The sequence below is a fragment of the Leguminivora glycinivorella genome, chromosome 16, assembly GCF_023078275.1.
Source record: "Leguminivora glycinivorella isolate SPB_JAAS2020 chromosome 16, LegGlyc_1.1, whole genome shotgun sequence".
In the NCBI taxonomy this organism is placed as follows: domain Eukaryota; kingdom Metazoa; phylum Arthropoda; class Insecta; order Lepidoptera; family Tortricidae; genus Leguminivora; species Leguminivora glycinivorella.
In genome coordinates, this window is record NC_062986.1 from 20,949,379 (window position 1) to 20,976,207 (window position 26,829).

Consider the following 26,829-nt stretch of genomic DNA (forward strand, 5'->3'; position numbering starts at 1 on the left):
TAAGTGTCGCAATGAATACACTTAAACTAATTAACATTTGCATGAAAATTGCAAATCATGATTTCACTTTTTAGTAAAGTGGGTAGAAATTAATTACGCTAAAGAACAAAGATACCAGTAGCTTACAATTACAGCGCTTAGGCATAATGAAAGGCTACTAATTATATAAAAGGAATAAAGCACTTGCTATTTTAGGAAGGATTAACACAGTGAAGATGAAATAATTACTTACAAGCTATAAAATATAAAATATTTTTTGCAACACTCACCCGAGCGGGGAAAACACTCACACACGAATTAAATTAGGTTCTCATGTTTAAATGAATAGAAAACCCTTCGAACGTCATCGTCCGAGAGTGCCTTTTTTAAAAAAATAAAATAAGTGGAGCGGGCAACTCGCGTCGCCGCGCCGATCCAAATGGACGAGGTCTATCCGTTAGTCCCCTCCGCGCCCCGCGGTGGCGTTACATACTGGTTGTACGATCTTTAAACGCCTATATCGCCGTGCGTGTGGACTTACGTTTGTCATCAAGTCAACTTCAGTATTCGGTCAGGCGTTATTTCTATTGAAATTTATTAGGTTAAAAAGGAACTTCCTTTACGCCTTCCGTGACAGGACTGATTATTCAAGAAGCGTTAAAACGCTAACGTTACATACCCCCCTGATTAGGAAGGGTTTTATCTAGGTAAAATCCTCTATATTTATACCGACTCATTAACTACCTGCCCCAAACACAGACTCCTCGCATTCATCGCACTATCATATGATCTTTCATTCTTTATCTTTCACAATGCCATAGCACATTAACGTGTGCGTTAAGCCCTGTCGAACAGAGTAATTGTATAAGTTTACTTTTACTCGCAGATAGATAATAATAGATGTACCTAATTCAGTAAACCCCATTCTTCTTTATCATATAGGTTCCTATTAGTATAAATACTCGCATTAAAAGAATAAAATAAACTCTTAGTAGCTGTAGCAAATCAGTAGGCAGATACTGTTTCCATCAAGAACCAAGAGACAAACTGCTGACCTGGTAGAGGTTGCAATTATTACACATCTAATCAATTGTTTATATGAAAAGGTAAAATAAAATAGAAAGGAACTAATTACATTTGAATGGAATCACTGCGGCTGTTTGATAGAGTTAAACATCCTAGAAGAATACGTGTTACGGTTTTAGGATTTATAATTAGTGAGCTTTAAATCCTTGATGTGCCAATCACCTAAATTATTTCCGCGTTTATCGCAAAGCACGTAAACTAGTGGTGATTTTTTTGATAATACCCGACACTCTACGAACTTAGGTGCCAGCTTCTTGGCAAAGCTATTATCTTTATCACTCTGATAATAGGTACGCTTCCAAACCGTATCACCAACATTGAATTCAGCCTGCTTGCGACGCAGGTTGTAGGTACCACAGTTTTTAGCGTGTGCCTTTAACAACGCTAGTTGCGTTTGGTCAAAGACATTTCGTAAAGCGCCAAAGTTTTCTGCATATTCATCCCTAGGTGCGAATATTAGGTCGCTTATAGTATCCACGTCCAAATAGTGTGATCCACAAGTTACCAACTCTCTGCCGTAGACCAGAAGAGATGGTGTACGATTGGTCACCTCATTTACCGATGAATTTATAGCAAATTGAATTTTTGGGATGTTGGAATCCCAAGACCTATGATCGTTATTTTCAATGAAACAAGCGATAGCCGTAACGATAGTTTTATTATAACGTTCAACCACATTCACTTGGGGGGTGTATTTAGGGGTGTATCGAACGTCAGGGATTTTATATTTCGTAAATAATGCTTTTAGAGTATTACTTACATACTGTTTCCCGTTATCCATTAAGATTGTTTTTGGAATACCGTGTACCAGAAACACTTGATCCTCTAGAATGCGAGAGATTATTTCAGCGGTAGCTCGCCGAATAGGAAATAACAGACAATATTTAGAGAAACAGCAAGTCACGACCAATAGGAATGTGTTTTGTTTTCTAGAAGCAGGCAGCGGTCCGACTAGGTCTGTACTGATCATCTGAAAAGGTCTACTACAATCCTTTGGCCGTCCCATAACGCCTAGAGTACTGTGATTGGCATATTTATACGACTTGCACACATCACAGTCACCTACGAATTCCACCACATCCCTATGCATGTCAGGCCAAAAATATTTAAGAGATAGCCGTTTATACGTTTTAAGTACCCCAAAATGACCCGCTGTTGGACAAGAGTGGTTTTCTTGAAGCACTTGTTGTCTGTTTTCTAAGGGAATGACCTCTTTCCATTCAAACTCTCTTAAAAGAGGGTTTAAAGTTCTCTTGTAACGATATAACTTGTTATTTACAACCTGATAATCTAAAAATGACGCAGATGCGTTTTGACACCCATTGAAAATGTTCAGATACCAAGGATCTGTGATAGACGTTACATAGTGCGTGGTATTAGGTACAATTGTATCGATAGCCGAAATCGGTATTCGAGACAAACTGTCGGGAACTACATTATCAGCGCCTCGGCGATGTCTTATCTCACAGTCGAACGCTGAAAGTCTAACGCCCCACCTAGCTAAGCGACCCGTAGGATTGTTTATGTTCAAGAACCATTTAAGGGCTGAGTGATCCGTATAAACGATGAATCTTTGACCATTTTCGAGGTAACAACGCCAATGTTCGACCGCTGTCAGAAGGGCGAGAGCCTCACGCTCAGTAGCGCTATAGTTTCGTTCCTGTTTAGATAGGGATTTGCTCATATATGCAATTACTTTCTCGGTATTGTCTTGAATTTGCGTTAAAACTGCGCCTATACCTAGATCACTAGCATCACAGTGTACCTGAAATGGCTTTGAATAGTCCGGGCAAGATAATATTGGGGTAGAAACTAGACACTCTTTTAAAGCCTTGAATGCCGCATCCGCCTCTGGAGACCAAGCGAACGGAGGTGCATTTTTTGCTTGAGAAGTTAATTTGTTTAAAGGAGCAGCTAAGGAACTGAAATTAGGTATAAACCTCCGATACCAAGAGGCTGCGCCTATAAACTTCCTGACTTCTTTGCGGTTTTTAGGGGTAGGATAACTTACGAAAGCTTCAACCTTATCGGGATCTGCATGTAAACCATCAGAGTCGACAACATATCCCAAATACTTTAACTGTTGCCTAAAGAATTGGCTTTTCTCGTAATTTATAGTCAGATTAGCGGTTATCAGTTTTTCTTTAACACGAACTAAGAGGGAAATGTGTTGCTCAAAAGTAGGAGATACAATTATGATGTCGTCAATAAAAACGAAGACCTTGTACTCAAACTCTGGACCATAGAATAGCTTGTCTACGAGCCTCTGCTGTGTAGCAGCTGCGTTAGTCAACCCGAAAGGCATAGATTTGAATTGGTAAGTTCCGCGAGAAGGAATATAAAAAGCAGTCTTACACCTGTCCTCCTGTCTAATTGGTATCTGCCAAAAGCTTTTAGAGAGGTCCAAGCTAGTAAGATACTTGGCATCTCGAAGATTATCCAATATTTCAGCTATATAAGGCAAACTGTACGCATCCTTCTTAGTTACGGCATTAAGCTTGCGACTGTCCAAACAAAATCTTAGTTTACCATCTTTCTTAGGAGTGAGCAAAACCGGCGATGACCACGCGCTCTCGCAAGGTTCAACCACGTCGTCTTTAATCATTTCATCAAGTTGTTCAATCAAAACGCGTTGTTTTTCTAATGGCACCCTATAATATCGTTGACGGATGGGGGCAGAATCGCCAGTATCAATAACATGAGTGGTTAAGGTAGTCCTACCCAGGCCGCATTTCTCATAGGATATGTCATAGAATTGCGAAATAATATGATCTGCTGTAGTTTTTTGATCATTTGACAAATGTTCGTAACTGCAAAGCTGTTTCTTATTACTATCCGCCTCAATAGCAGCTAGAGCGACTTCGGACTCAGGACGTATCAACACACTAGACAGATACTTAGGAAATAACCCAAACTTATTCCAGAAATCCATGCCGAGAATGAGAGAATTCTGCACACTGGGAACAACGTGGATAGTTAGTACGTGACTCCGGTCTAGGAATTTAACTGGAATATACATCACGCCCAGACAAGGTAATTTATGGCGACCTGCAGCCACGAGATCAGAAGATGACCACCGCTGTATTTTGAACCCTCTGTCCAAAAAATACGTATGCGAATTGTTACCAAAAATAGTTACCGGGCAGCCGGTATCAAGCAAACCGATTAGTGGCTTACTTCGAATTTCGACCATAACGTGAGGACGAGAATGGTCGGACTGAATATTGTGGATTGAAGAAACGGAATAGCACGAAAAGAAATTGGAAACAAAACTGAGCCAACTAGTCCACTCAGCATCGTCTTGTTTATCTATGATAATTCTTTCGTTCTTACATTCTTCGTCGCTACAATCCACCGTACTCAGTTTTTTTGAACGGCAGACTGGCAATTTGTGCAATCAGGGAAACGTACGCCCTTCTTACCACACTTGAAACAAATCAGGAAGTGAGGCTGTCGACAAGTCTTTAAAGAATGGGAGGTCACGCGACATCTAGGACAGTAGGAGTTTTTAGAATCGGAACTATTATTAGCCTCTATTGCGTTAACGTTGGCGCTGTTTGGTCGTTCCGTGTTCTTTTTAGTATACTGATTGGTATTGTTAGGGTAGGATTTGAAAAATCTATTCCTGTAGTTACTACTCTTGTAATCAGAATCACTACAGTTATATGAAGCGCCGGCACGGTTACTGGAAGAGCTAGGTAACTGCCTGTCGTATGCAAACTCCCGGGCCAGCGTATCAGAATCAGCTTTCGGTGGTTCGTGAAAATGAGCAAGTCGTGACTGTATATTTTCGTAGCTGCGGCATAGATCCTGCAGGCCCTGAATACTAGAAACATTGGAAGATGCAGCGAGGGTACTAGCATAGACCGGACGTATATTGTGCAGGAGTATTTCGAGTTTTTCCTCTTCTGATGGTTGTTTAGCAAGCCTAGAAAACATACCCTGCATAATAGAAACGTAAATTGTGATGTTCTCCTGTTCACCTTGTGTACGCTTTCTTATTTCATCCATCCAAAGGTAATCGTAGTTAGCCTGGCTAAAATCTTGAATTAATAGCTTAACTAAGTCCTCCCAAGACTGCACCCTACCTCTGGCACATCGGTACCAATGCAAAGCTGCGTCAGTAAAAATCTCGTAGCCAAACGACAACAACTTATCCTTGGACATCCCCCTAGATATAGCTAGTTCCTCGGCTTTTTGCACGAATGCCCGAACGCACGTTTTACCAGAGTACTTCAGTTTGCTAACCACATCAGAAATTAGCCTTTTCTCGCACGATACCGAAATTATGTCAGATAGCGGCTCGGAGCTCATTGACCCAGAGGACGGTTCCTTTTTTAACGCTTTAAGCTCTGAAAACTGTTGCTTGAAGGCCTTAGATAACTCTGAATAGGTAGCCTCAATTGCTTCCGACCTATCCACCCTAATGAGTCGGTAATAAACATGATGCAGCATATTCTCTGTCCGTGAATAACCATTCCTGTCATATTTAGATTGAAGGGAAATAATGTTATCTCTAGTTTTTGACAAGGTCTCCCTAACTTGTGCCAAATCCGCACTAGGATCCAAATGAGACTCCAAAATATCCTCGGCAGGCAATAGCGGACTAAGCTTCACAATCTGTTTCCTAAGCTCCTGAACCGATTCTCCTATAGTACCCCCCCTAACAGCAACCTCGTACTCCAACTCCGACTTTTGAAGCGAAAGGTATTTAATTTGGTAAGACATGTTTAGCCCGTAGGTGTGTGTCGCAATTCCACAAAACAATTATAGTTAGATTTAAAATAATATAGAAAGAAGAATCAATCAGATCTCAAAAATAGGTAGGTAGTTCGACAATGCTCATCAAAGTGTGGGTAGTCGACCGGAAAATATAATGTGATTTTATAGAAAAAACGCCTACTAGCACAGTTTGATGAACACCTGGACACACTTAAAACCTAATACAAAAAACAGCCAACACCAATGATTACTAGATAATACCAAAGCAAGTTCAAGCGAATACGGCTCAGTAACTAAATACCTATGATTGGGCGCCAATGAAACGTTAGGTTCTTTACTAGTTATATAAATAAAACAATCTTTTCAAAAATAAAAATTATAATATAAAAAAATTACTTTTTAAAAAAAAAATACAAATGTAGGGTAGGCAGCCGAAAAGATTAAAAAATAGATCTCAGGAGTAAGTCCGAACAATTTAGATCGAGCTCGCATTCACTTGAAGACGCTTTAGAACGAGTGGCACTTCCCTGACTATCGCTCGGTGAAGCAGCGGACGGCGCGCATGGCAAGGTGTGACGTCACTTCTTCCCGGTGTTCAGGGTGCGGCAGAGCAGTAGGTGGTCTCCGGAGCCAGTGTTGGGTGGTAGGTGGTAGGTCCCCTGGAATTCGTTATTATTGGACGTTTAGTGAAATGTCCGATTTTGCGTTACTGCCTGCGACATTCTGCCTTATGAAGTAAAAGCGCCAAGTGGGAAGTGCAGAAAGCAGGAAGGCACGCTCAAAGCATTAAATAGTGATCAGAGATGTGGTGGTAGCATACAAAATCAGCTTTGTTATATGGGTATGCACTTATGCAGTTTTATTGTTTTTCTCTAAATCTACATGACATGGAATGTACCTTTAAAACTCATTCTGTTAAGCAATAGCAACTAAGTGTCGCAATGAATACACTTAAACTAATTAACATTTGCATGAAAATTGCAAATCATGATTTCACTTTTTAGTAAAGTGGGTAGAAATTAATTACGCTAAAGAACAAAGATACCAGTAGCTTACAATTACAGCGCTTAGGCATAATGAAAGGCTACTAATTATATAAAAGGAATAAAGCACTTGCTATTTTAGGAAGGATTAACACAGTGAAGATGAAATAATTACTTACAAGCTATAAAATATAAAATATTTTTTGCAACACTCACCCGAGCGGGGGAAAACACTCACACACGAATTAAATTAGGTTCTCATGTTTAAATGAATAGAAAACCCTTCGAACGTCATCGTCCGAGAGTGCCCTTTTTTAAAAAAATTAAAATAAGTGGAGCGGGCAACTCGCGTCGCCGCGCCGATCCAAATGGACGAGGTCTATCCGTTAGTCCCCTCCGCGCCCCGCGGTGGCGTTACATACTGGTTGTACGATCTTTAAACGCCTATATCGCCGTGCGTGTGGACTTACGTTTGTCATCAAGTCAACTTCAGTATTCGGTCAGGCGTTATTTCTATTGAAATTTATTAGGTTAAAAAGGAACTTCCTTTACGCCTTCCGTGACAGGACTGATTATTCAAGAAGCGTTAAAACGCTAACGTTACAAAATATTGGGGACACCTTACACAGATCAACTTAGCCCCAAACTAAGCAAAGCTTATACTATGGGTGCTAAGCGACGATATACATACTTAAATAGATAAATACATACTTATATACATAGAAAACATCCCAGACTCATTAACAAATATCTGTGCTCATCACACAAATAAATGCCCTTACCGGGATTCGAACCCAGGACCGCGGCTTAGCAGACAGAGTTACTACCGACTAAGCCAGACCGGTCGTCAGAATAGGTTTTGGAAGTAAATTTTCACTCCAGTTGCAATGCGTTAAATTTCAGGCCGCTGCGCGAAACGAAGTTACCGCTTCCGGGCTCCGTCGTACAAAAAAATGTATACACACCTTGGCCAGTAAATAAGAAAGTCTAAGATCTGACATTTCTTACTTTACAGGCCTATTTTTAAATCAAACTTTAAAATGGAATAGTTTCTCAATTGTTACTCTATTTTCTAATGTTCCTCAAATAATTGTAAAACTATGGTAGCCTCAAGTAAACGTAACACCTGTGGCCCATTTTCAGCGATTGTTAATATACCTAGATGTCTAAAGAGCTCTCAAAAATGACCCCACGAATATTGTGCCACGGTGGGCGGGGCCTAAAAATTGTGCCACGGAGCTTGTCAGTGCGCTAATGGCGCCCAGTCGGAACAGTCGTAGTACGGCATATTTAGAAAATATGTTTACAAAAAGAATATGCCGTACTGTTTTGTAATATCATGTGCTAGTCGTTCCAACAAATACGGAGAAAAATATGGGATTAAGTTTCATGTGTAATTTGGCGAGGATCATAATTATTTCGATTTATTTTGTACGAGCTACTTTTGTATGGGGATGATGTTATGCAATATTTTTAAGCGCCATTGATATTTTAAAACTTTCATTTTTGTATAATTTTATTAATATCGCGCGACCATGTTTGCCTGCCTGCTGTGCGGCCGACATAGGCCAGTAAACTTGTTTAAATACACGTACGTGTCAGTGGCATAGGAGTTCGATTATTTTGATCACAGACCTTGTGTCACCGGCATAGTGGCTTAAATGGCCAATCTGAACACATTCGTGGACACGTATGGTATAGCATACGCGTAGTCATTTGTTTCCTTTGGTCTATGACAGATGACGTCACTAAGCGTCCCTAAACGTGTTAATTTAGAAAGTTGTAGAATAGAAATAGACGTGACGTCCAGTGTCAGTACGGCGTATTATGATCTTGGAACCACTTTTTGGCTGGCATTTTGTTTGAAAGTAGTGTTCTATGTTATTATCTTTCGGTGGCGACATCTAAGTAATTACATATTCAAGGGCCGGTTTTTTAGTCGCCAGATAAATATATCTACCAGATAAAGTTATCACTATCCTTTTCATCACACGTATAAATTACAGTGACAGCTGACATTTATCTGACAGATATTATTTATCTGGCGATTGAAAAACCTGACCAGCCCTGAAAAGGTAAAATTTATAAAATGAAAGCCTACGTTTAACACCTGTTAACAATAGATGGCAACTGACAACAACCTGAACGTGACTGTACATTGATATACAGATATAAATTGAACTTATCTAGCCATCAGTGGCGGAGCGTGAAAATTTTCGTTGGTAAAGCCGGAGGGGTTTTTGGAATCTGTTTTGTATGGACTTCTACACATACTAAAGAATTTTAGGGAACCCGTTGGGAATCGAGTTGTATCGTCGCTCCGCCACTGCTAGCCATAAAAATACTTATTATAGCGGCATACGTGTAAGACATAATTATTATTTTCATATGTAGGTTGTTACTTCATAACAACAAATTAATTATGTAGTTATTTTTTAATATGCATAAAATTAAAATTATTTCTGCTTGGTTCTTTAATGTATAACATAAACCCATCCCTTTTCGTGTCAAATTTTAGTCAAATATGAACCGCGAATTCTTAGCTGCCATTACGTACAGCAAGAAGGTTATTAGCCGAATAAAATCGCTGATTGGTAGTTAGTGACATTATATGCATTTCAGCTACACTTGTCTGTGTGCATTAGTATAAAAGAGATGACTATTGTTTTGTTTACCAGTTTTGATTACAGGGCTTGTAAACGTATTGTCTTGTGTAAATGTAGGCGTAATTGTGTATGTGTGCTAAACGGTGCCAAGAATTTGAACGGTAATGTTCTTAAAAGCGGCTTCCATGTTTATCTTACTTCGTTGCCCATTTCTCACAATTGAAAGTTACAAGTTACAAACGGAAGTCTCTTTCCATCTTGTCATATTACACATTGACAACCACTGGTAAATTGTAATTGGTTGTATTGTTGTTGAGAAATGGACTCCAGGTCCTATGGCATGGGTCCCAAGGGCCGCAGGGGCCCATTTCTCGAAGCTACAAGTTACAATTATTTACAAGTAGTCAATGTCTAATATGACAAGTTGGAAAGAGACTTCCGCTTATAACTTTCATTGTTTTTAATACTACGTCGGTGGCAAACAAGCATACAGCCCGCCTGATGTAAAGCGGTCACCGTAACCTATGGACGCCTGCAACTCAAACAGTGTTACATGCGCGTTGCCACCCCATTAGAAACCTGTACATTCCCTTTTGCTGTGTTAAGTACACAGCAAAAAGGAGTGTACAAGTTCTAAGGAGGGTTCGGGTTGCCGACGACTCAAAGGACAATAGACGGAACAAGTTAGTTCCGTAAGTCCTCCCGTCATCAGCACACCGCACCCTAGTTGAGCTCTGGCAGCCTTACTCACCGGCAGGAACACAACAGTTTTGAGAAATGAGCCCCAGGCGTAGCAAGCATGGTTTGCTTGCATGCTTGCCTGCCAGTATTATATCGTAATTTTATGATTGTGGTGCGTACAGTCCCATACAAATAGTTGTATGGCTATACTAAGACGGATCTTATTTTTACGCATTCGGATCGGATTCAGATCGGACGTAGTGCAAAACCGCTCTAACGGCTCAGCCACGACATTGGTCGAAGCGCGACAGCGGCGAGCGGCGGCCATACATTGAAGCGAGACACAGCGATGGGACTTTTCATTCGCACGTATGGCTGCCGCTCGCCGCTGCCGCGCTTAGACCAATGTCCTGGCTGGGCCGTAAGGGGGTCTTAAACTTAAATTTCTCGCTCGCATCCTAACTGACGGTGTCTGTCTACATAGTTCTAAGATGCACTCGCAAGATGGCGCTGTTTCAATTTTACATAATTTTTTTTTATTGTAATAAAAACGAATAAATGTGAGTGTTTTTTTATCATGCAGAACGTCTGCGAGCGATATTACATATTTTTAAATTAAAGGAAAAATGTAAAAATTTACACCTCCGGCAGGACTCGAACCTGCGACCTCTGGCCTTGCTCGCTTGGCTCGTCAAGGCCAGAGGTCGCAGGTTCGAGTCCTGCCGGAGGTGTGAATTTTTCCATTTTTCCTTTAATTTAAAAATATGAAATGTGAGTGTGTTTAGTAAAACGTCCCACTTTGTCGGTTACGATTAAGGTGAGATTTACTTGTATCTTTATATGAATAAACTGACAAAGCGACTTTATAGCAATCCACAAAGTGGGAAGTTTTCGCGTGCATTCTCACAAATAATAAAAAACCGTTTGTTTTAGGGTATCGACCACTTCGAAGACATCGGTCCGTGTGTGATCCTGGCCTCTCCTGGTATGATGCAGTCCGGTCTTTCGAGGGAGCTGTTCGAGTCCTGGTGTACCGACCCCAAGAATGGAGTCATCATTGCTGGTAAGACCTAAACTGTTAAATTATTATGAATTAAAGAAGATTGCTCAACATGTTTCGTTCCGTAACGAGGAGCATCTTCAAAAAGATATCGCGTTGACAGCCTGACGTACGTTCACTGCGAGCTGCAGACAGATTTACTATATATATACCCCCTTATTCATAAACGTACACTAAAATTATCAAGCCGATAAAGTTCGTTTGTCCCTTTCTATCACTCCAATACTTCGGAAAGGGACAAACGAACTTTATCGGCTTGATAACTTTAGTGTACGTTTATGAATAAGGGGGATAGACTCTAGTAAATTTGTTTAAAAGTGACCTTCAAATAGTGTGACTAGTTTATCTATGCCGCGTATAATAAGCATGGTCGCGCGATAAATAATAAAACATCAGGCCGTCCCTATCGCACTATTTGTAAGTACGATAGGGACGGCCTGACTTGTCTGCCAGGACAGGATCACTTGTCGAGTCACCTAAAAGAGCTCGCACCATACTTAATTCTACCTTCGATTTTGATATTGCTTTTATACTGACATTAACACATTTTTCCTCAGGTTACTGCGTCGAAGGCACACTGGCCAAGACCATTCTCTCGGAGCCCGAAGAAGTGACCTCCATGTCAGGCCAAAAGCTGCCACTTCGCATGTCGGTCGACTACATTTCCTTCTCGGCTCACACGGACTATCAACAGACTTCTGAATTTATCAATATATTGAAACCACCACATGTTGTAAGTAAAAAAAAAAATTTTATTGCAAGCACAGGGTTTATTTAGATAGCGGGTCAGTGAGGACAGCTACCAGATCCCGTGCTGCTACGCGAAAACGGTCTTAGGAGGCCTTCCTGCGATTTTTAATTTATGAAAATTGGCGTTTACAGATTTTGAAAAAAAAACATACAGGGTGAGAGAAAAAGGCCATTTTTCACAAACTTTTTTTGACGTCAATCGATCGCATTAGGTACTGTCAAGGATAAAAAAAAATATTTCAGGCTCGAGGTCCGTAAATGGTTAGTAGAACATTAAAACTAAAGAACTAATAATTAGTGTTAGAAAAGCTTGTATGGGACCAATTAAAAATACCGGCTAGAAAATCCACAAATCGAGAGAAACCTTTCCCATACAATTTGTAGGTATGTTTTTTTTTAAATAAATTTGAATGCCATATGTAATCTGTGTTGAAAAAATCATTGCTCTATCTTCAAAAACCATCGAGGAAATAGTCAAGAGCGTTCGTATGGAGAATTGACCCCTCCTGTATCGTCTTAACCACAATATCAGGATATTGTCTTCGGTTACCGCGATAGTTACTCATGAAATAAAACTATGGAAACGGATTAAATCGCGTATAATGAATTTAAAATACATCCCGACGTTTCGAACTCTTTACAGCGTTCGTGGTCAACGGGTGACTGAGGAAAAATTAAAATGTGCAAAAGCTACCCACTTACAAGAAATATTAACGAACCATGACCACAAATAATATAGATTTCTAAGGCAGGTTCACACACTATTAATAAAGCCAGTTATACAATATTCAAAAAATTTTACCATTACTCTGTTAAAAAATAATTAACCAATTAATCTACACAAAATTGACAAAGAAACAAACTGCAAATGTCCAACACCATACAACACAAATGCCTCACAGCCTTCGTCGTGCTTGTTCCATTATCAGATGTACTACTGGATCCCAAGCCGGTGGTAAAGTAAAGCCATCCTCTCTATTAAAGTTTGGATATTTCTTGATCTCAATGGCCTCTCGCAACATTCTGGGTATATATCGCTTCTCCTTAGCGAGAACCAGAGGCTTGTCAAACTTTATAGCATGATTGACTTTATCCATGACATGTTCAGAGACTGCAGACCTTTGCCGACGGTGCTTGACATCCGCTATGTGTTCCTTCACCCGTGTGGAAATGCTTCGTTTCGTCTGTCCCACATATGACAGCCCGCACTCACAGTCTAGCCTGTACACTCCCGCGCTTTGTAGAGGAGTTTGACATTTCACAGGCCTCAGGAATTGGGACATCTTCTTCATAGGCTTGAAATAAGTTTTAATAGAAGCCCGTTTCAAGATGTGGCTGATCCTATTAGCTATAGCTCGTTCGCCAACAGCGCCTGCCTGGCATGTCGAAGCTCCGCGGTCAAATGTTGGTCGTCACATATCCTTTGGGCTCTCTGAAACAAAGATTTGCCTACAGTAGCTAGTTGACTGGGATGGTGGTGGGATTTGCCATTTAAGTACCTATCAGTATGAGTAGGTTTTCTATACACAGTGCGACCTAAGCTATTATCAGTATTCCTCAAAATGAGAACATATCATTTCATCATCATCATCATTTCATTCATTGAATATTGATCATTGATCATTTTTTTTGAATATTGTATAACTGGCTTTATTAATAGTGTGTGAACCTGCCTTAGAAATCTATATTATTTGTGGTCATGGTTCGTTAATATTTCTTGTAAGTGGGTAGCTTTTGCACATTTTAATTTTTCCTCAGTCACCCGTTGACCACGAACGCTGTAAAGAGTTCGAAACGTCGGGATGTATTTTAAATTCATTATACGCGATTTAATCCGTTTCCATAGTTTTATTTCACAATATCAGGCCAAAAGCTGCTAATTCGTATGTCGGTCATACTGTAAGTTACTCTAGAGTGCCTGCCAGGTGGAATCAATAGGTGCCACTCCGTGTGTCAGTAGATTACATTTCCTTCTCGGCCCATACTGATTATCAACGGACTTCGGAGTTCATCAATATACTGAAGCCACCGCACTTTGTAAGTTTTTTTACTTAGAACTGCAGAACGAATGCAGTTTCATCCATGTTTTCTTTCTGTATTCCCTCTTATTTTTCTTTCCTTCACGTTTTACTTATATTTGTTCTTTTTATTTGGTTGTGAGTTACATTTTGGTGCCCTGACCAGGATATAGTATTTTCATGATTTATTATTTTTTTTTGAAAACATTTGCTAAAAAATGATAACGTAGTTTTATACTTCGATCCCCTTTTGTTAACCCCCGACGCAAAAACGAAGTGGTGTTATAAGTTTGACGTGTCTGTCTGTCTGTCTGTCCGTCTGTCTGTCTGTCCGTCTGTCTGTCTGTCTGTCTGTCTGTCTGTCTGTCTGTCAGTGTTCTTAGCCATGTTTCATGAAAATCGGTTCACTATGTCGGGGTCGGGGGTTTTTTCAAAATTTTAATTTTGTGGTTAGGTTATTATTAAATAAATAAGTAAACTAGAGTCAAACCAAGCTAAGTATGCAACAATGTTATAACGCCTGTTTGGCCCGATGATTTACTGGTAAAGAATACCATTCGGCATTTAGTCCGTTATTATTTTTACTGTGTTTTTAAGTTTAAATAAATAATTTGAGCAATTAAACTTGATGATTCTTTTTAACCCCCGACGCAAAAATGACGGGGTAAGTTTGACGTGTCTGTCTAGTGTCTGTCTATCTGTCTGTCTGTATGTGTGTGTGTGTGTGTGTGTCTGTATGTGGCATCGTAGCTCCCGAACGGATGAACCAATTTCGATTTAGTTTTTTTTGTTTGAAAGCTGAGTTAGTCGGGAGTGTTCTTAGACATGTTTCATGAAAATCGGTCCATTATGTCGCGGTAGGGAGTTTTTTCAAAATTTTAATTTTGCGGTTAGGTTATTATAACCGATTTAATTTATTCAGGTACTGGTCCACGGTGAGCAGAACGAGATGTCTCGTCTAAAGGCGGCGTTACAGAGAGAGCATCGCGGCGCGCTGCATGTATACACGCCGCGGAATACTCAACAACTGGCGCTCACTTTCAGAGGAGACAAGACTGCTAAGGTACCAAAAACGCAAGGAACAAGAGGAGACCGTTTTGAGACCGTTTTTAAAATGAGTACAGAAATCAGAAATATTTATTGTTTAAACTGTGTTAGGTAAAATAAGTCACTAGGTACATTTTTGAGGAGTATCAACAGTTTTGCCCTTTTCAGGAATACTATCATCTCTCTAACGTACGACCATAGTATAGTAAAGAGTACTATCGTACAGTATGGCCACTCTCGCTCCCCGCAGAAAGTGCCGCCCACCCCCTCTCGGTTACCTCACAGTTACCGCCTGTGTCAAAACGCGAACAGTCGACCTGTCATATTTCATTCATACAAGCATAGTACTCGTTCACTTACACGAATTTAGACTGTGTGCTAGGAACGCGCCTCTTTCATATATTTGATCGCCAGTGTCCGAGGTGTGGTACGACACTCGACGGCACCACTTTTCAAATCCCGTTGTCTTTATATAATGAAATGCGGATTAGTTCTTTAATATTACAGGGACGAACTTTTATAATAATTGTGATTCGTGTATTTTTCACAGACACTCGTACATATGTACATTTCGACGAGCATATAATGAAATATAGAGAGTTATATTAAAATACTAGCTTTGCTCGCAGCTTCGCCCGCGTTAAATTCGAAAACAGTGGAATACTCCAAACCCCCCCCCCCCTCTCTAGAGAAGTGGGGGGTTAGAAAGAGACAAAAAGTAGCCTATGTCACTTTCCATCCCTTCAACCATCTCCACTTAAAAAATTATGTCAATTCGTTGCTCCGTTTTGCCGTGAAAGACGGACAAACAAACAGACACACACACTTTCCCATTTATAATATTAGTATGGATTACGCCATGTTTAATTATTTGTCAATTAATTAGATAATAAGTTCACAAGTAGGTTCACTTATCCTTGCACAACATTGGTTTACAGGTGATGGGCTCTTTGGCAGTGGAGCCGCCCGAAGAAGGCAAGCAGCTGCAAGGCATTCTAGTCAAACGCAACTTCAACTACCATATACTGGCGCCGCAGGACCTTAACAGTTAGTACACAACTGTTCCTTATTAAAAGTTTCATAATAATAATAGGCCTTTGCATCTAGAAAGAAAGAAAGAAAGAAAATACATTTATTACGACCAAGAAGGTACTTACATACTAAAGTACATAACACAACATGAAAATACATAAAGTTTGGTATAGTGGTCGCAAAAGGACACCACTCAGCATATGCTCTGGCAAAGATGGTGCCACAGCGCTGGTCTTCCGTGGGGCTCAGGGTCGGGCGACAGTGCAACACAATAAGTGAGGGTGCAGTACAGTAAGATAACATTTATAGATATACAATTCACACTAAAACCATAACAAAAAGTCAATACAAAAATATATATGTACATCTAGAGCCGGGTACTCACTAGCGAGCTGTAACTGTAACCGTTGCATGACCTGTTACCAAAAAACATAGTGTGTACGTGGTTCGCAAACCTCCTGCGAGCGGTACGCGTTGCTGCTCGCAGCGAGCCGATGTTTACAACGTACTCATTTCCGAACCTGTAACGTTACAGGTAACCGTAACCGTTACTGTAACCAAAACCATAGTGTGTACATGGTTCGCGAACCTCCTGCGAGCGGTGCGCGTTGCTGCTCGCAGCGAACCAATGTTTACAACGTACTCATTTCAGAACCTGTAACATTGCATGTAACCGTAACCGTTACTGTAACCAAAAACATAGTGTGTACGTGGTTCACGAGCCTGCAACGAACGCAACACGAGCGGCTCACAGCGAGCCGATAATTGTCGGTTTTTGCCGCGAATCAAAGGGCGCTCGCAGTGCGCTCGTGGACGTCGAGAAGAGAGGTTGAAAGCCGGGTACTCACTAGCGAGCTGTAACTGTAACCGTTGCATGACCTGTTACCAAAAAACATAGTGTGTACGTGGTTCGCGAACCTCCTGCGAGCGGTACGCGTTGCTGCTCGCAGCGAGCCGATGTTTACAACGTACTCATTTCCGAACCTGTAACGTTACAGGTAACCGTAACCGTTACTGTAACCAAAACCATAGTGTGTACATGGTTCGCGAACCTCCTGCGAGCGGTGCGCGTTACTGCTCGCAGCGAACCAATGTTTACAACGTACTCATTTCAGAACCTGTAACATTGCATGTAACCGTAACCGTTACTGTAACCAAAAACATAGTGTGTACGTGGTTCACGAGCCTGCAACGAACGCAACACGAGCGGCTCACAGCGAGCCGATAATTGTCGGTTTTTGCCGCGAATCAAAGGGCGCTCGCAGTGCGCTCGTGGACGTCGAGAAGAGAGGTTGTAACAATCCGCTGCGAACGTCAAACTTTTCATCGTGAGTGAATGGTCAGAGGAGAAATTTAATAGCTTCTATTGATAGACTCCTACAGGGAGAAATGGAGAATAGTGTCCTGTAGACTCCTAAATTTATTAAATATTCGAAATCGGTTGCACTCATTCGAGTGATTTTTTATAATGGTTACAATTTTTTTTATTTTTCATTATTTACAGTAGATCACTTCTTTTCCGGTACATTCTCTGAATCCACCTTCTTCGTGGCCGATAGGTATCATGAAGTAATGCATCTATAAATATAAATATACATATACATATCTGCTGCACAAGCGAGAGACACCTTCGTCCGACATTGTGGAGTTACAATCCAAAAATGCAGATACATCCGGCTTGTCATTAATTTTACAGTGATGTGGCCTTCTCGTACACACTAGAACCTGGTTACTGTATCTTTTTGGTTACAGTTACTGCTCACAAATGAGTACGCTCCAGGAAATGGATCCGGCGACGTCACGAGCCTGAACTGTAACACGCGTACACACTAGACCTCGTTACTGTATCTGTTCGGTTACAGTTACGGCTCGCTAAATGAGTACGCTCGGGGTACTGGATCCGGCGACGTCGCGAGCCCGAACTGTAACATGCGTACACACTAGAACCTCGTTACAGTATCTGTTCGGTAACAGTTACAGCTCGCTAGTGAGTACCCGGCTACAGAGACACCTTCGTCCGACATTGTGGAGTTACAATCCAAAAATGCAGATACATCCGGCTCGTCATTAATTTTACAGTGATGTGGCCTTCTCGTACACACTAGAACCTGGTTACTGTATCTTTTTGGTTACAGTTACTGCTCACAAATGAGTACGCTCCAGGAAATGGATCCGGCGACGTTACGAGCCTGAACTGTAACACGCGTACACACTAGACCTCATTACTGTATCTGTTCGGTTACAGTTACGGCTCGCTAAATGAGTACGCTCGGGGTACTGGATCCGGCGACGTCGCGAGCCCGAACTGTAACATGCGTACACACTAGAACCTCGTTACAGTATCTGTTCGGTAACAGTTACAGCTCGCTAGTGAGTACCCGGCTTATGACAGATGATTTAAGCAGCATCGTTACGACACTTGCGTTCGTGGCTATATATCCCAATTCGAGAGGACCCCTCGTCCGCGCACACGGCAGGTGTATGCTCCCCCAGGTGGGCGGGGGTTAGAGGCCTGCTCGTGACGCCTCATGCGTTTATCATTCAAAAAGGAGAACCAGGCATTGTCGTGCTTGGATTGACCATCATGGACAACACGACGACACGTGGGTCGGTCTTCGGCCACTGGTTGCACGGAATGTCAAATGTGACCATGTCACGCTTCACGCAAAAGTTAATTGATACAGTATTTTATGCAACCGGTGTTTAGACAGGGCAAAAAAGGCGAGTGGCGTGGGTAACAATTTCAGGCGAAGCCGAACATTGGTATTAACGACGCCACGAGTATTTCTTGACTCAGTTAAACGGCGTTGCATAAAAAACAGTTTTCTAAAGCAACAACGAATAATTTTCTTGAAATTCACAGTTTACTGGATTTTCACACAAAAATTGACAGTTTCAAAAAACATGTCTATGGTTTATTGGCACCTAAAAACATACTGCATATACATGCTCAAATGCGGAGTTGGAGAATAGACTATCTTGACATCTATAAGGTGGGGTTGTAAAGTTTTTTGCACAGCCCTCTAAATGACAAATAAAAAGTACGAGAGTACAAATAATATTTAATTTTACGCCCACCTACATATCGTAGCAATTAAAGGGTTGAAAGAAAGCGAAATCGTTATATTGCAGTGACATATTGCTGCCCATCGCCTATACCACAATATAATATCCTACAATGTTCTCAGTGTTATAGAATTCTATGAAATCTACACATGGGTTGTGAAATTCTTAGTCAGTTACAATGGCACAAAAAAATAAAATAATGCTCATAGTATCCAACTAAACTCAAATAGGCTACTTGACCCTTATTTAAAGTCTGTCTTATATGATTAAGTACTGTCCAATTAACCGAAATAAAATATTACTGTTACGTAGGGTAGATTCATAAGTATGTCGGTAGTTGTACATTTGAAATAAATCAGTCTGCTACGGATCTCGATCTTTGATTTATCTAACATTGGCGCAGTCGGTTTTAAAAATTAAAGTTAAGTACTTTACGCTTCGTGTTAACATGCCTATCGGTAAAATAGAACCATTTTCGTTAGAATCTAATTGGGACAACTATGTGCGTCGCGTAAACCAGTTCATAAAGTTAAATAACATAAGTGACAATCTAAAAGTGCCTACGTTGTTAACGGTTGTCGGTGGAGAGTGTTACAATTTACTTTGTGATTTGTGTACCCCGCTCATCCGGAGGACAAAGGTTTTGACGATTTAGTGGCCTTATTAAAGAAACACTTGGAACCAGAAAGATCTGAGATCGCCGAGAGACACGTTTTTCGGCAAAGGGTGCAACAGCAGGGTGAAAGCATTCGTGTTTATCTCCAAGGGTTGAAACATTTGGCTAAAACCTGCAACTTCGGAACCGGCCTCGAAGAAAATTTACGAGACCAATTCGTCTCAGGTTTACACAGCGAGGAGATGCGTTCGAGGTTGTTCGCCGAAAAAGACATAGATTACAAAAGGGCCGTGGAGTTGGCCAGCGCGCTCGAGGCGGCGGAGCGGCACGCGAGCACGGCGTGCGCCCCGGCCGGCGCCGGCGCGGCGGGCGCGGGCGGCAGCGCGGCCGACGACGGGCTGCATCGCGTGAGCGGCGGCCGCCGCCCGCCCGCCGCCGCCGGCGCAGGCAGCGGTTCGCAGCGGGCCCCGTGTGCGCGATGTGGGAAACCCACACATCCTCCAAATAAGTGTCGGTACAAGAACTTTTCGTGTGATTTGTGTGGTGTTAAGGGCCATCTAAAAGTTATGTGTACGCGCAAAGGTGAGAGTGGCGATTTTTACAACAGAAGGATGGCTAAAGGTCAGTACTTTTTAAATGAAAGTAGCGATTCGGACGATGATGATTGTCATTTTTATAATTTGATCTCGAAGGGAGATAACGATGGACCGTATTTAGTGAACTTATCCGTAAACGGCATTTTTTACAAATTCGAAGTTGATACGGGAAGTAAATATTCTGCAGTGTCGAAATTGTTTTATGAGAAACATTTGTCACATTTACCTATTAACAGAAATACATTGTTGTTAAAATCCTATATTAGTGATCCTATCAAGGCGCTTGGTTATATTGATGTTGATGTAATTTGTGGACAAAATTCGGCTAAATTAAAATTACACATTATTGAAAATGGTGGACCACCGATTATGGGCCGCACTTGGGTTAGGGTTTTAAAATTATTAGAGTATATGGAATTTTGTCACAATTTAGCTGAAAGCGATTCCATGGCGCATGTATTAAAAAAAGAGTATCCGGAGGTATTTGCGGAGGGTTTAGGTACTTTTAAATCGCGTATTCGTTTGCACCTGACGAGTGACGTACCCGTGTTCGTGAAGGCGCGCGCGCTGCCGCTGGCGCTGCGCGGGCGCGTGGAGCGCGAGCTCGAGCGCCTGCAGCGGGAGGGCGTCGTCTACAAGGTCGAGCGGTCGGACTACGGAACACCTATCGTGCCGGTTATTAAATCTAACGGTGATATCCGTATTTGCGGTGATTATAAAATCACAATAAACCCTATTCTCAAAGATTTCCATTACCCACTCCCGCGAATAGAAGAAATATTTGCAACATTAGGAGGCGGTGAACAGTACACAAAATTGGACTTATCGAATGCATTCCAACAGTGTCTGTTAGAACAAGAGTCTCAACCGATGACAGCCATAACCACGCATGTAGGAACTTTTGTCTATCGGAGGGTTCCTTTTGGTATTAAATGTATACCAGAGAACTTCCAAAAAATTATGGAAGAGACTCTTAGTGGCCTGCCATCTACCGCAGTATTTGCAGATGACATTTGCGTCACCGGAAAAGATAGGGCAACACATTTGGCCAACTTAAGGGCAGTTTTGCAGAGACTTAAAGAAAATGGACTCCGTATCAATTTTGATAAATGTCAGTTTTTTAGAGACAGTGTGACTTATTTAGGGTATAATATTGATAAGGACGGTTTGCACACAGACAATAAAAAAATTAAAGCAATAGTTGCAGCTCGTCCAACGAATGTCACACAGTTGAAAAGCTTTATGGGCTTAATAAACTTTTATTCTAAATTCTGCTCTAACATGAGTGACATTCTTAGACCCTTATATAATTTATTAAAAAAGGACGTCGATTGGGTGTGGAGCAGCGATTGCGATATTGCTTTTAATAAAATCAAGAAAGTGTTGAGCAGCGCGCCCGTGCTGGCGCACTACGACCCGGCACTGCCGCTGGTGCTGTCGGTCGATAGCAGCGCGTACGGGCTCGGCAGCGTGCTGGCGCAGCGCGGCAAAGATGGCCGCGAGCGTCCGATCAGCTGCGCCTCGCGCACACTCAGCGCGGCCGAGCAAAACTACTCGCAGCTGGACAAAGAAGCTTTAGCTATTGTTTTTGGGGTAACAAAACACCATCAGTTTTTGTATGGCAGACACTTTACACTTCGAAGTGACCATAAACCTCTTAGTTACATCTTTGGTAAAAATAAAGGCATTCCTGTAACAGCTGCGAGTAGATTACAGCGTTACGCTGTTACGTTGTCGGCTTATGATTTTAGTATCGAATTTGTAACATCCGCACAGAATTGCCAAGCCGATGCGCTGTCTCGTCTTCCTTTGCTCTCGACTGGCAATCGAGCTGAAAGAGAGGATGAGGCAGGCAGTTATCTAAATTTCATTCAGGGAAGTTTCCCACTCAGTTTTAAAGATATTAAAACTGAGACCGCGCGAGACCCAGTTTTGAGTAAAGTTATAGGCTACGTTATGTTCGGATGGCCGAAAGTTTTGAGTGATGATACCTTAAAGCCATTTTTCATTCGCAAAGACAGCATTCATGTTGATCAAGGCTGTTTACTATGGGGTTACAAAATTATAATACCCATGACCTTGCAAAGCGGAATTTTAAAGGAAATTCACGAGGGGCATCCGGGGATCATTAAAATGAAACAAATTGCTCGTAATTATGTTTGGTGGGCGACACTTGACGCAGATATCGAACGAACGGCGCGCGAATGCGACGCTTGCCGCGCGGTGCGCCCGGCACCGGCGCCGGCGCCGCTACACTCGTGGCCGTGGCCCGAGGAACCCTGGTCGCGCTTAAATGTTGATTGGTTAGGGCCTTTTAACAATAAATATTACTTGATCGTTATTGACGCGCACTCCAAATGGATAGAGGCAGAGAAAGTCAACAATACTTCTGCATCAACAGTTATATCGTGTTTTAGGAGAATGTTTGCGCGTTTCGGACTGCCTAAACGGGTGATTTCTGACAACGGACCACCTTTCAGTTCCCTCGAACTGAGGACATATTTTGAGCGAAATGGCATAAAACAAACCCTAACTCCGCCCTATCATCCAGCGAGTAATGGGGCCGCAGAGAACGCCGTGCGCTCCGTGAAACGAGCCTTAAAAAAGGCAGACATTGAACGCGAAGACGCAGAAACTGCCCTGTGTAGATTTTTGTTCACTTATCGCAACACGGAGCACAGCACAACCGGACGAGAGCCAGCGGTCGCGCTGCTGGGACGACGACTACGTGGGCGCCTAGACTTGCTGCGGCCTGACGCTAGTGAGGTCGTGCGCGAGCACCAGCTCGCCAGTGAGCAGCGCCGGCCGGCGCGCCTTCGCCAGGCTACCGTCGGAGACCCGGTCATCATCCGAGATTACACGAAGCATAATCGAAAATGGACGGAAGGGGTGGTTATAGACCGTCAAAGTCCCGTATCCTATTCTGTAAAAACTGGAGATGGCCAGGTACACAAACGGCACATTGACCAAATGTTACAGGATAAACGCAAGTCTCGGTTTTCTCTTGCTAAAGTCCAACAGTCGGCGGTTAACGATGACGAACAACGTGGAGTCATCGAAAAAGAGAGCACCGTGCATGAATGGCAGCTTGCAGAAGAGGAACCGGAGTCGCACTTGTCTCCTGTTAGAAATCCAGTTCCAAACGCCGACTGTAGAATAGGGCCCTCCTCGCCGCAAGAGGTTGAAGGTCGAACAAGACGACAGGCAGCTTTGCGTTGTATAGAAAAATTACAGAAAACTAAAATATGATCTATTGAGTAACTAAAACACTCCGCAAATAACTTCAATTCTACCTATTAGTATATAGTACCTAATTATATAGTTTTAGTATTCCGTAATAGTTATTACTAAATACCTAATAGTAAATAAAGTGATGTACCTATGTTAATTGCTTATATGTGTCGAAGCACTTGAACTTCATTCATAAATTAGATTATCGATAAGGAAAATCCTGTATAAACATAAATAATTGAGCATCTGTTTGCAATAAGGTTTACGAATGGTTGGTGTGGCTTATCAAACCTTAGTAGGTAAAACTTTATGTTAAGATAACACTTTTTTGAAAATGTATGTTAAATCGTTATTTTTACAACATAATATGTATGATACTTTGGTGGATCTTTGTTAATTACTTAATTGAATACCTACTTCTGTCCCGATACATATATTGTTCATTATGTATTTGTCCAACTTGAATAGCCGTGTCCTTTAAATTAATTAAAGTGAACATGACCTGACACGATTTCATAGCTTGTGTTAGTTTATAAATCTTATATCTCATTTAGGTATAAGTTATTATTGTGAAATGAGAGGGAGGTGTTACGTAGGGTAGATTCATAAGTATGTCGGTAGTTGTACATTTGAAATAAATCAGTCTGCTACGGATCTCGATCTTTGATTTATCTAACAATTACCATATTTGATTATGAGTTAAAAACAGCAAAACATATTTTTAAAGTATACTTTTACGTAATCAGGTGAAAACAACACAGTCATGTTAATCTATAGATTATCTGTGAATCAGGTCATTCTATTCGAAAACAATATCTTCTGACTTTTTAAGTATGAAAGCATAAAGTTCAATATGTCAGTGATTGTTTTGACATGCAGTAAGGTTCGAATTCGATGACGTCACTACATCGCTGACAGCGTTTACGGTGGCCAAAATAAATAAAAAATTGCACACATTTTTAATCGAAAATACGTAGTCATCATACACTTTTAATACCCAAAATCTATAAATATTGTTTTTTATGTCAAATACTACAGAACACAATACATCATTTATTGTGCCAAATTCGATATGAGTCTAGTAGCCTAGCCTATTATGAAACATATTTAAATTTTCAGAATACACGGAGCTGACCCAATCCGAAGTGTCCCAGCGGCAGTCTATCCACTACGCTGGATCACTGGCGTTGCTGCGACACGTCGTGGTGCAGGTAAACATTACCCCCCTTATTCATAAACGTACACTAAAGTTAGCAAGCCGATGAAAATCGTTTGTCCCTTTCTATCACACCAATACGTCGGAAAGGGACAAACGAACTTTATCGGCTTGATAACTTTAGTGTACGTGTATGAATAAGTATTACACAAACAAGTGGTCTATCACATGCAGTAGCGGAAGAAAAATCTATCATACTGGCTATATCGAAAACAATAAGTCGAAAATTCTTAAAACAGGGATGACGACTACATAAAAAAAATGGCATTCTGTTTAGTCCGTCAGTTAGATCGTCCAAAAATACTGAACACATACTTTTCTAATTAATGAAAAAATACAAAGATATAGAGCATCAAAGTTCCGGAGTGGGGGCTTGTGTCGTCACTTCTAAGTAAAAATTGTGGCCGATATGTAATTTTTATAAATTTCCTTTAAAAAAAATAAAAAAAAGTAAAAATTGTACCTAGGCGTGACGTCACGCGAATCTTCAACGCACTGTACCGTCGTCATTTTTCGTTTACGAGAAAAAAGAAAAAATACCTGTCTAAAATTCTTTGATAATCTAACTGACGGACTAATTAGTTTTTATAGTCGTCTCGCCTGTTAGATTTGTCTATCAAGTAGACAACTATTGCATTATCGATACAAATATGTATTTGAATACTTACGAGTCTTAGGACCCACTGCCAGTGCCTCCTGGGCAGCCACGAGAGCCTGATGCGGATTAGAGACTTCACACACACCAATCGTGTATGTTACTAATATTGAACTTCTTATTATAATAACCTAACCACAAAATTAAAATTTTGAAAAACCCCCGACCGCGACATAGTGGACCGATTTTCATGAAACATGGCTAAGAACACTCCCGACTAACTCAGCTTTCAGACGAAAAAAACTAAACCTAAATCGGTTCATCCGTTTGGGAGCTACGATGCCACAGACAGACACACACACAGACAAATAGACAGACAGACAGACGGACAGACGGACAGACAGACAGACAGACAGACGGACGGACGGACGGACGGACGGACGGACAGACAGACAGACAGACACGTCAAACTTATAACACCCCTTCGTTTTTGCGTCGGGGGTTAAAAACACAAAATAGCGAATAACAATATAATATGGATGGATTGTTTTTTTCAATCTTAGAAGTCGTTGGTATGAAAATATTGGTGGTTGGTATTTTATGTAGTCGTCATCCCTATTACACCGCATTATTCTACTATTTGTGGCCAACAGGGCTGCCTGCATAACTCGGGCATACGAGTTGTTTTAAAAATGAACCTTAAGTTTCCTAAATTGTCTTTTTCATACGCACCTATATTGTAAATTTCATCGACATCAATAGCCGGTAGCGCTGGTAGCCGTGCGGTAAGTGCGTGCGACTTTCGTTCCGGAGGTCGCGGGTTCGAACCCCGGCTCGCACCAATGACTTTTTCGGAACTTATGTGCGAAATGACATTTGATATTTGCCAGTCGCTTTTCGGTGAAGGAAAACATCGGGTTGGAAGGTCAGATGGCAGTCGCTTTCGTAAATCTAGTGCCTACGCCAAATCTTGGGATTAGTTGTCAAAGCGGACCCCAGGCTCCGGGATAACGCAAGGAGGATGATCGACATCGCAATAACCGTTTTAAAAGGTTGTATTTTGCAATTAGATTCCCATTGAAGATCCATAGCTTGTAATAGGATTGAAAAAGTAAGATTTAGTAGATGTAAGTTTAAGTAGGTTTAGAAGTTATTTGCCCGTACTTCTATATTATAAGAGGTGGTATATTGGTGTGGAATAATAAGCACTTTATAATTAACTCCGTATATTAAAATAACCAGTTAACAGTGAGACTGGCGTCTCGTTCTCACATTGAAAGGGTATTGCTTTTGGCTAGTCAGCTCATATCGCGGTGCGCACGTACTTGAATATGAGCTGACATAGCTATACTGTTCCTACATAGGATTGAAAAAAAAATTGTAAAGAAAATGTTGTAAAGTGTTGTAACATGTTTACAGGTAGCCGGCAACGTGGACTTCGTGAGTGAGACCAAGTGGCGGCTGTACCAGTGCGTCGATCTCACCGTCGAGAACGGCATGATTACACTAGAGGTACATATGAGGAATAGTGGATTACATTCCTAA

General features: G+C 41.4%; 2 protein-coding genes across 3 annotated transcripts in view; one reads left to right on the forward strand and one right to left on the reverse strand.

The window, feature by feature from the left end:
- LOC125234725 (cleavage and polyadenylation specificity factor 73) overlaps window positions 1-26,829 on the forward strand; it is a 49,416-nt gene that overhangs the window by 18,001 nt on the left and 4,586 nt on the right. Inside the window, exons 9-14 of the mRNA XM_048141097.1 lie at window positions 10,991-11,120; window positions 11,675-11,850; window positions 14,808-14,948; window positions 15,871-15,979; window positions 24,593-24,684; window positions 26,704-26,796. Coding sequence (XP_047997054.1) covers window positions 10,991-11,120; window positions 11,675-11,850; window positions 14,808-14,948; window positions 15,871-15,979; window positions 24,593-24,684; window positions 26,704-26,796 — 741 coding nt within the window. The remainder of the gene's footprint in view (window positions 1-10,990; window positions 11,121-11,674; window positions 11,851-14,807; window positions 14,949-15,870; window positions 15,980-24,592; window positions 24,685-26,703; window positions 26,797-26,829) is intronic.
- Window positions 3,486-7,374, reverse strand: LOC125234728. Of its 2 annotated transcripts, none has more exons than XM_048141103.1 (2): window positions 6,987-7,374; window positions 3,486-6,446 (listed from the first exon to the last, which is right to left on the reverse strand). In XM_048141103.1, exon 2 carries the CDS (start codon window positions 5,791-5,793, stop codon window positions 4,426-4,428), a length of 1,368 nt encoding a protein of 455 aa, XP_047997060.1. In that variant the 5' UTR covers window positions 5,794-6,446; window positions 6,987-7,374; the 3' UTR covers window positions 3,486-4,425. The 2 variants fall into 2 exon arrangements, with proteins under 2 accessions (XP_047997060.1, XP_047997061.1); XM_048141104.1 differs by having other exon boundaries at window positions 3,486-6,564.